This window comes from Physeter macrocephalus, unplaced genomic scaffold (genome assembly GCF_002837175.3).
Source record: "Physeter macrocephalus isolate SW-GA unplaced genomic scaffold, ASM283717v5 random_21, whole genome shotgun sequence".
Lineage (NCBI taxonomy): Eukaryota > Metazoa > Chordata > Mammalia > Artiodactyla > Physeteridae > Physeter > Physeter macrocephalus.
The window spans coordinates 109817-120167 of record NW_021145309.1 but is presented as its reverse complement, the minus strand read 5'-3'; the positions used below and the strand labels follow the sequence as shown (position 1 = coordinate 120167).

At 54.1% G+C, this 10351-nt stretch overlaps 1 protein-coding gene and 1 non-coding gene across 4 annotated transcripts in view; both read right to left on the bottom strand.

Moving 5' to 3' along the window:
- ERCC2 (ERCC excision repair 2, TFIIH core complex helicase subunit) overlaps positions 1-10008 on the bottom strand; it is a 19124-nt gene extending 9116 nt beyond the window's left edge. For 2 of the 3 annotated variants that reach the window (XM_024132689.3, XM_028483373.1), the window contains exons 1-11: positions 9174-10008; positions 8747-8846; positions 7670-7747; positions 7525-7587; positions 7255-7368; positions 2465-2581; positions 2260-2376; positions 1790-1913; positions 1597-1693; positions 1378-1511; positions 1127-1295 (exon numbers count right to left, since the gene is read on the bottom strand). In XM_024132689.3, coding sequence (XP_023988457.1) covers positions 1127-1295; positions 1378-1511; positions 1597-1693; positions 1790-1913; positions 2260-2376; positions 2465-2581; positions 7255-7368; positions 7525-7587; positions 7670-7747; positions 8747-8846; positions 9174-9178 — 1118 coding nt within the window. In that variant the 5' untranslated portion in view covers positions 9179-10008. Of the gene's footprint in view, positions 1-1126; positions 1296-1377; positions 1512-1596; positions 1694-1789; positions 1914-2259; positions 2377-2464; positions 2582-7254; positions 7369-7524; positions 7588-7669; positions 7748-8746; positions 9022-9173 lie in introns of those variants that run through there. The other variant, XM_055082148.1, reaches the window with a different exon arrangement.
- Positions 5122-5260, bottom strand: LOC112067338 (small nucleolar RNA SNORA46). The gene has a single exon (XR_002893214.1). It is a non-coding gene; the product is annotated as a small nucleolar RNA SNORA46 (small nucleolar RNA).
- Positions 10009-10351: the final 343 nt, after the last annotated feature.

The window sequence follows — 10351 nt, the reverse complement described above, 5'->3', positions numbered from 1 at the left end:
GAGGCCACGGCAGGGGGAGGCCCGCATACCACAAAAAAAAAAAAAAAAAGAATCCCTCTGCCAGCGTAGGGGACACAGGTTTGAGCCCCGGGCCAGGAAGATCCCACATGCTGCGGAGCAACTAAGCCCGTGCACCACAACTACTGAGCCTGTGCTCTAGAGCCCGCGAGCCACAACTACTGAGCCCGCGTGCCACAACTGCTGAAGCCCGTGGGCCTAGAACCCGTGCTCCGCAACAAGAGAAGCCACCGCGATGAGAAGCCCACACACCGCAATGAAGAGTAGCCTCCGCTCACCGCAACTAGAGAAAACCCACGTGCAGCAACGAAGACCCAATGCAGCCAAAAATAAAATAAAATAAATGAATTAAAAAGAAAAAAAAGAGAGAGAAGCCAGTGTAACAAGAAACCCGTGCACCTCAACGAAGAGTAGCCCCCACTCCTCCGCAAAGGAGGAAACTGAGGTTCAGAGAAGACCAATGACTTATGCAAAACAGCAAAGGAAAAGCACAGGAAACTCCATCCCCACTCCCAGGTCCATTCATTGCCTGTCCTGTGACGGGGAGACTGACCCTGCGCCCCAGATCGCACTGAGGGGCTGCTCCGGCCCACAGGCTGGGGGCTGGGGTCGTGGGGGGACAGTGAGAGGCACTGATGGGAGGAGACGGGTCTGGGCGGAGGATCCCATTTTCCCCCAGCTCCCACTCTGCTGAGCCTCACCAGGAGCCCCACTCCAGCGCCGCTCCCTCCCCTTCCCCTGTGGCCTGGGGCGGGAACACCTCTGACCTCTAGCAAGGGCCCAGGGGTCAGCTCCTCCACCCTGCCCGCCCCCCTGTACACAGCCCCTCCATCCAACTCTCCTCAGGTAAACTCTCTGATCGAGCCATGTGCCGCCTGCCCCACCAGGGCCCCAGGACCACCTGGGGTGGTCAGAGCGGACCTGCCCGCTCTGACCCACGAGTGTCACACACGCGCCCCCCCCCGCCACTCTTCCCTTACTCCTGATACTGGCGACACAGTGACCCCAGGCCACAGGCTGGGAGGACAAGGCTCAGCGAGTGCCAGGGCCGGCCTCAACCCCCCCCAACCCCCGCAGGGACCCACCCACCCAGCCTCGGGGGCCGCACCTGAGGGGCTTGCGCTGGATGCACACGCGCTGGGCCAGGCCGCTCAGGAAGGCGGGCGGGCTCTCCTGCACCACGTGCTGCACGCGCAGCCGCCACTTGACGTACTCCAGCAGCCGCCGCAGGAAGCCCAGGAAGTGCTCGGCCGTGCGGATGGAGCCTGGCACCGCCTCTGCGGGAAGAGGGGCTCAGCCAGGCGCCACTGGGGGTCCAAGCAGCAGGGGTGCGGGGGCGTGGGGGCGGCGGTGGCTCACCCTGCAGCACCTCGTCGGGCAGCACGGGGTTGGCCAGGTGGGCGTCGGTCTCCCGGGCGGCGCTGGCCTCCCGCAGCCCCTCCACCAGGCGCCGGTACTCGTCCCGCAGACGCTGCTCGTCCGTCTCCTTGATCCTGCGGGGAGGCCGGGTGTGGGCAGAGCTGGGGACACCTGGGGGGCAGGTCAGGCGCCAGGGCCTACCGGCCGCAGCATCCCCACCTGAGCACCGTCTTCTGCAGGGTCTCCAGGTTGCCCTGGCACCGATCCAGGGTCCGGCGGGTGAGGTTGACACTCATGGAGTCGATGCAGACATTGTCTGGAGGAGGGTGGGCAGCGGGCCAGGCTCAGGCAGGTGGACGGAGCGGCAGCCTGAGGGGCTGGCATCACCTCCCCACCCTGGCCCCCTCCTCACCAATGTTGTGGGCCTCGTCGAAGACGACGACGGCCTTGCGGGCCAGCTCCTTGGACACCAGGTCGGCAATCTTGGGGTCCAGGAGGTAGTGGTAGCTGTAGACCACCACGTTGGCGTGCAGGATCTGGGGGCCGAGGTGGGCAGGGTCACCCCGGGCCGTCTGCCAGCACCCAGCCCTGGGGCCCTGCCACCGCCGTCCACACCACGATGCCACATCACTGCCCCACAGGCCCAGAGAGGCGAGGCGAGGCAAGAGACACAGGCAGATGGACAGACGGACACAGACGGGCAGGCAGAGGTGAGGCAAGACAGACACAGGCAAGGCACAAATACATATACGCAAACGGATAGAGACCGACAAACAGATACAGGCACAGACCAATAGGGAGATCTAGGCAGACAGACAGATGGGCAGGCAGCCTGTAACCCTCACACACGCCCCTCTGCCCGACCCCTGCTGGCCTCCTCACTGAGTATCGGGCAAGGAAGTATGGGCACCAGCCCTGGCGCTGCCCCATGGCCTTCAGGTCGTCCAGGTTGTAGATGCCAGCGGGGAGGGGCACCTGGCGCCCATGGACATCAAATTCCTATGGGTGAGAGGGTACCTGGGGGTCAGGGAGGTTGGCCGTTGCTAGCGGTCCTGCCCTCCGTCTCTCACCGCTGCCCCGCAGGCACCTCGTAGAAGCGGCAGTGGGGCAGGCTGGGGTCCCGCTGGTACTGTGCCCTTATGTAGGAGGCCGTGAGGCTGTGGCATTTTCCGTCGACATCCTTCCCAAAGCGCAGGGGCGTCACCTGAGGGGCCAGGGAGCATCTTAGCACCGAGACAGGCTGAGAGGCCCAACCACTCCTCGAATCCGGGTCTCAACACCTAACGGCTAGGCGGGACAGGAGGCCATCCTGTTCCAACCGGGGTGAGACTCGGACATTCGTGGAAAACGCGAACCTCAATCTGCTTTGTTATTAAACAGTTAAGACACCTGAGAACTTACTGCAGGGATGCAAGAGTGGTACAGTTGTTAGACTCTTATTCTTCTTAAAATGTTAGCCTCTATATGATGCCAATTATATCTCAATTTTTCAAAAATTAAGGCTTGAAGATTCTTTAGCATGTAGATAAGGATAACTGCTTTATCTTTTTTCTGTGGCCGTGCCGCACGGCACGTGGGATCTTAATTCTCCAACTAGGGATCGACCTGCACCTGTGCATTGGAAGCACGGAGTCTTAACCACTGGACCGCCAGGGAAGTCCTGCTTTATCTTTTAAAAGGCTAAAACAGCCAGAACTTCGGCAAGGTCCAAGAATCAGAGGAGGCTCTGATCGCTCTGAACCTGCCTTACCTTTGTCCTGCTCCGAACCCTCTGAGGCTCCACTGGTGGCACCGTCACAGCCCAGGGCTCCCTCTCCTCAGAATAAAACCTTTCCCTCACCAAAGGGAAGGCTCTGAGGCTACTGACCCCTCCCTCTCCCTTTCCATCAGTTGCCAAGGCTTTTTTTTTTTTTTTTAAGTCTTTACTGAATTTGTTACAATATTGCTTCTCTTTTATGTTTTTTGGGTTTTTGTCTGCCAAGCATGTGGGATCTTAGCTCCCCAACCAGGGATTGAATCCGTACCCCTGCACTGGAAGGCAAAGTCTCAACCACTGGACCACCAAGGAAGTCCCTAGTTGCCAAGGCTTATACTACTTCTTTCTCTTTCTTAAATGCCTTTACATTTTACCTTTTTTTAATTAGGTAATACAAATACAGTGTATGGGACTTCCCTGGTGGTCCAGTGGGTAAGACTCCCTGCTCCCAATACAGGGAGCCCGGGGTTCTAATCCGGGTTGGGGAACTAGATCCCGCATGCCACACTAAGAGTTTGCATGCCACAACTAAGGAGCCGGCAAGCGCCAACTAAGAGTCCACATACCTCAACTAAGAAGCCTACATGCCACAACTAAGATTCCGCACGCCGCAACTAGTAAGTCCTCATGCTACAACTAAGAGTTCGCACGCCTCAACTAAGAAGTTGGCATGCCGTGACTAAAGATCCCACATGCTGCAACGAAGATCCCACATGCTGCAACTAAGACCCGGCGCAGCCAAAAATAAACAAACAAATAAACAATAAATACCCCAAAAAAATCACATTAACAAAACAAATACATTGGGCTTCCCTGGTGGCGCAGTGGTTAAGAATCCGCCTGTCGGGCTTCCCTGGTGGAGCAATGGTTGAGAATCTGCCTGCTAGTGCAGGGAACACGGGTTCGAGCCCTGGTCTGGGGGGATCCCACATGCCACGGAGCAACTGGGCCCGTGAGCCACAACTACTGAGCCTGCGCGTCTGGAGCCTGTGCTCCACAACAAGAGAGGCCGCGATGGTGAGGGGCCCCCGCTTGCCACAACTAGAGGAGGCCCTCGCACAGAAACGAAGACCCAACACAGCCAAAAATAAATAAATTAATTAATAAGAATCCGCCTGTCAATGCAGGGGACACAGGTTCGAGCCCTGGTCCGGGAAGATCCCACATGCCGCGGAGCAACTAAGCCCGTGCGCCACAACTACTGAGCCTGCGCTCTAGAGCCCACGAGCCACAACTACTGAAGCCCACACATCTAGAGCCCGTGCTCCGCAACAAGAGAAGCCACCGCAATGAGAAGCCTGCGCACTGCAACAAAGAGTAGCCCCCGCTCGCCGCAACTAGAGAAGGCCTGCGCCCAGCAGCAAAGACCCAACTCAGCCAAAAATAAATAATAAATAAATTTATTAAGAAAAAATACATTGTACAAGGTACACAATGTTAAGCGTCATGTATGCTCCCACAGAAAAGTATTTTTAAACTATGAAAACTTTATCTAGGATTGAAGCAGAGACCCAATGGCAAATCTGTTTTGAAGAACTAAATTCAATCCAAATGAAAACTACAGCTATGCTTTTAAATCCTTCGAAGGCAGCAGGCATGTGGAGGGACAAAACCAAGATGGAATTATCTGTCGCAATCTTTAGCATTATCCAGGTCACTCTATATCTCTGGAGACAATAGAGATACCATCCTGACATACAGCAGAATACTACTTATACACTTATCACATTTCCAGAAAATCTAATCCAGTTAATTAATTCTCAACTTCTCACTTTCCTAAGGGGGACAGAACCACCACCTGAGCATGTTCTGAGCACACGCATACATCCATTTACTACATGGTTCCTCTTCATTTATGCCTCTAAACTTAAAGTCATAATTTAAACTTTTGTTTTAAAGAAAGCATCTTGAAATTTTGCTCCAGAGTCTGTGGAAGCTTTCATATATCCCAATCCTCCTTGCTATCAGATAACAAAGGCTGAATAGAGTTATGTTCCTTAATTCCACGTAGCAACAGCAGGATGGCACAAAGTCGGCTGTCCAAAAAGAAAAAGGCAGGGATATTTTTGCACTACAGCATCACCAAGAATGGGAAAGATTCCCATCCATGGGTTTCAACACAGTGCTGGGGTGCCACTGCTCTTTAGTCATCATCCACCATCTGTATTATTTCTCATACATTCTTACAAATAACATTACATAATATATATTCTGGGACTTCCCTGGTGGCACAGTGGTTAAGACTCCACACTCCCAATGCAGGGGGCCCGGGTTCAATCCCGGGTCAGGGAACTGGATCCCACATGCATACCGCAGCTGAGAGTTAACATGCCACAACTAAGGAGCCTGCGAGCCACAACTGGGGAGCCCTCATGCCACAACTCAAGAGCTGGTGAGCCACAAGGAACCCACATGCCACAACCAAGACCTGGCGCAATCAAATAAATAAATAACGTAACCCCCCCCCAAAATATATATATATATGTATACATATATAAATAAAAAATACATTCTTGAAATATATTATACCACACTAAGGAATTACCATACTAAAGCACTTAAAACTGTGCCTGGAGCTCAGTGACCCCCAATGGTTTTGTAACTTAATGATAATAACTATTTTTCTATGTATCATATATTAATATTAATATCACTATAATTTCTAATATTCTTTTTTTTTTTTGGCTGTGCCGTGTGGCTTGTGGGATCTTAGTTCCCTGACCAGGGATCGAACCCGTGTCCCCTTCAGTGGAAGTGCAGAATCCTAACCACTGGACCACCAGGGAATTCCCCATAATTCCTAACATTCTTTTAGCTCTTCATACATGTGAAGGGCTATACATGCATTATCTTGCCCAATCTTTTTTTATTATCGAAATATAACTGATATATAACATTATAGATCAGTTTCAGGTATACAACATGATTTAATACTTGTATATGTAGGGAAACGACCACCACCATAAGTCTAGTTAACATCCATCACCATATATAGTTACAGTTTTTTTTCTTACGATGAGAACTTTTAAGATCTACTCTTTTAGAAACTTTCAAATATACAATACAGTATATGACTTACAGTCACCATGCTGTACAGCTGTCCCTCAATATCCAAGGGGGAATTGGTTCCAGGTCCGCCCCGTGGATACCAAAATTAACAGATGCTCAAGTCCCTTATACAAAGCGGTGTAGCACAGTTGGCCCTCCCCATCCGCAGGTTCTGCATCCACAGATACGAAGGGTCAACTGTACGTTATGTGGTTATGTGACTTATTTATCTTATAACTAGAAGTCTGTACTTTTTGACCCCTTCACCCATTTCACCCAACCCCACCCCCGTGCCCAATCTTATCAACGGTATGAAGCAGGTGATTAATTATCCCCATTTTACAGAAAAGAGGACTGAGGCCCAGAGAGCAGAAACCACCTATGCAAGAGTATATGGCTAGTACATTTCAGAATCAGGAAACCAGGCCTGCCAGCCTCCAGGAGCTGCCTTTTTTTTTTTTTTTTTCGGTACACGGGCCTCTCACTGCTGCGGCCTCTCCCGTTGCAGAGCACAGGCTCCGGACGTGCAGGCTCAGCCGGACCGGGGCACGAACCCGTGTCCCCTGCATCGGCAGGCGGATTCTCAACCACTGCGCCACCAGGGAAGCCCTGCCTTTTTTTTTTTTTTTTTTTTTTTTTTTTTTTGCGGTACGCGGGCCTCTCACCGCTGTGGCCTCTCCCGTTGCGGAGCACAGGCTCCGGACGCGCAGGCTCAGCGGCCGTGGCTCACGGGCCCAGCCGCTCCGTGGCATGTGGGATCTTCCCGGACCGGGGCACGAACCCATGTCCCCTGCATCGGCAGGCAGACTCTCAACCACTGCGCCACCAAGGAAGCCCAGGAGCTGCCTTTTTAACTTCTCTCAGGCTGGGGAAAGCGGGAAGGCTCTCCAGAGGAGGTATGCCTGGGCCATGAACGATGAGTCAGCATTTGATGAGTGAGAAGAGAATTCTGTGCATGGCACCTGCACGTCTCCCTGAGATGTCTGGTCTGGGTGGGGATCTAAGACTCCTGGTTGGATGGAAGAGTTTCCTCCACCCTGAGGCTTAGGGCGAGGGGAGGAATGGCCACTCACCTCGGGATGAATACACAGGTTCTTTCGGGAGCTCAGAGCCAGCCCCAAAAACGACAGCTTCTCGCCCTCCTGTTTCTCATAGAAGTTGAGTAACTTTCGAAGCTCTTCAATCACCTGTTCCAGTGGATAAGGGAGGTGGGACTTGGCCTCGCTGAAAGCCCCAGCCCCTTCCCCAGCTTCCCACAGGCCCCCAAAGCTATGATGGCAACCGCCAGGGGGACCGCTGGGTTAGGGGACAGTGAGGGGCACTGGGGTTGGTCCCAGGCTCACCTTCTCAATCTCAGGCACAGTCCTCGAGCAGTAGATGAGTTTAGTCACCTCCAGTGGGTACGCCTGCCGACGACAACAGGTTCAGCCTCAGCCCCTGTCCAGCCTCCTCCCTCCCCGCCCTCCACGGGCCCAGTGGGTCACTTACCCGCTGGTACGCCATGATCAGGGCCAACAGGGACACTGTCTTCCCAGTGCCTGAGGGCATCTCCAGGACCCCATGACCCTGCATGATTCAGGCAGGAGGGACAAGACACAGGCTCTCAGAACTTCAGGGACACAAACTCTGGGAAACCACCCCCGCCCTGAAATGCCACCATTGGAATAGCAGGACAACACAGCAGTTAAAAGTCTGGGCCCTAGGGGCAGTGGATTTGAACCCCACTTCTGCCACTTTTGTTGAGTGGTCTTAGGCAAGACCTCTCTCAACCTCTCTGGGGCCTCAGGATCCTCATCTCTAAAAATGGGCCTAACAAGCTCTTCTTCATAGCATGACTGAGAAGATGAGTGAGAAACTGGGGGTTAAATATTTAGTACAGTGTCTGATATGTAGTGAACCTTTTTTGTTTTAATTTGGCAAGCACCTCCACAGCACTTACTCTGTGCCTGGAACTATTAATAAGTGTCTTACATCAGGGTTTCTCAACCTCGACTCTCTTGACATTTTACGGCCGGATAACATTTGATTGTGAGGGGGCTGTCCTGTGCACGGCACAATGTTTAGCAGCATGTGTGGCCTCTACCTACTAGATGCCAGTAGCACCACCACTCCACTAGTACTGACAATGAGGAATGTCTCCAGACATTGCCGAATGTCCTCTGGGGGTCAAAATGGTCCCCAGTTGAGAACCTCCGCCTTACTTAGTGAATTAACCCCTATAGCCCTCATATTAAGCTGAGGTAGGTACTATTACTAGGTCCATTTTACAAAGGTGAAAACTGTAGAACTGGGAGATTAAGTGATTTACCCAAGGACACACAGCTGTGGGTAGTCGATTCCAAAGTCTCTATATTCCTAAGCCAACCACTGAGGAGCTTAGCCTTTGACAAGCGTCAGCTGCTGCTATTAGTAACTATTATTATTTGAGATAACACGAAGTTTGGCAGCGCTGGCTTCCCAAGGACCTCAGATTTCTAAACTCCAGACGTCCTGCAATCTCAGCCTTAGACGCACGTGCAGCAGCCCCCGCTGTCAGACGGGCAGCAGGGGGGCCGGCCCACCCACCTTGGCATCCAGCGTGCGTTTGAGCTCCAGCATGTAGGAGAACTGCTCCGGGTAGATGTAGTCGTATGGGAAGTAGACCAGCAGCCCGTCCACGTTGAGCCTGCCGGCGGGGGCTGCCGGGTCAGTCCCCCGTCCCCTCAGCCCCTCTCCAGCCTCCACACTCCCCTGCCGTCGAACCGAGAGGGGTTACCGGCCCGCTGCCCCCCCACCCCCGGATATCCCCCAGTTCTCCAGAAGCCTCCGGGTCCCTTCTGCATCTCGTCTCGGACCATCCCCGTTACCGCCCCCGTGGGTCCCCGCGGCTATCCTTACCCCTCCCCTGCAGCCTCCCCTCGCCCCGCCGGGACCCGAGGCCTGCCCACTGGCCCCTGCATCTTCCAGACCCCCACGCCCGCTCGCGAGCCGCGAACCCAGGGGCCCCTCTCACTTCATGGCGCCGGTCGCGGCTTGAAGCGGCGTCGGCCCGCCTCCCTCATGAATATTCAGTCGAGGCAGGATCCGCAGGGCGTCCTCGAGGTGCTGCTCCACCTTCGTCACGACTCCATTGGCTGATCCCGCCCGTCACTCCACTGGGGCGAAGTCAATCGGGATAATGCGCGTGCGCACGGCAATGCGGGGGGGCGGGCTCCGGGAGAGGCGGCGCCGGAGGCATCGCTGAGGATCGCCGAGTACCAAGAACAAAACATGGCAGGAAGAGGCCCGAGAGAATCGATCCCATTCACTGGGTTTCGGTCTACCGGCATCTGTCCAGATCATCTGAGTAGCGAATACATACTCAGTTTCATTCTATTATATTCTTGGTTTGAAGATGTCCTCCCTCCTTTCCCCCACACTTTAACAAGGTAACCAGGGCTGGAATGGGGGAACACAGACAGCCTGGGGGATCAGAGAGGGCTTCCCGGAGGAGTCATCTCTGAGAACTAAGGTGAGGAGTAGGGATGAGGCAGGGTAAGGTGGGGCAGACGACACTGCAGGCAAAAAGGAAAGCGGAAAGCAGGGAACTAAGCAGCAAGATGGGGCTGGAATGTGGCTTGAGGAGCACGAACTTCTCTGAAGTGGAAGACATCACCATGATTTATTCCCAGCTATCTGACGTCAGGGGTGTTTGCTCTTCCCAGCTTGTTCTCCTCGTAGATGGTACTGCAGGGAGCATCTCTGTGGTATCTCTCAAGGCTCACGGTCATGTCAGCAACCTCACTAACTGGCTCAACACCCGCCCATACCACCACCACCATCATGAGTTCTACTAGCTCCCTAGGACTTATTCTCAGAGCCTTTGCCTAACTTTGGAAGTATATTCTCATTTGTATGACTGTGATAAATGTCTTTTTTTTTTTTTTTTTGCGGTACGCGGGCCTCACCGCTGTGGCCTCTCCCGCCGTGGCCTCTCCCGTTGCGGAGCACAGGCTCCGGTCGCGCAGGCTCAGCGGCCACGCCTCACGGGCCCAGCCGCTCCGCGGCACGTGGGATCCTCCCGGACCGGGGCGCGAACCACGTGTCCCCTGCATCGGCAGGCGGACTCTCAACCACTGCGCCACCAGGGAAGCCCTCATCTGTTGATGTAAGGGTCATCACCGCCACTTTAGAGGCGAGGAAACTGCGTCT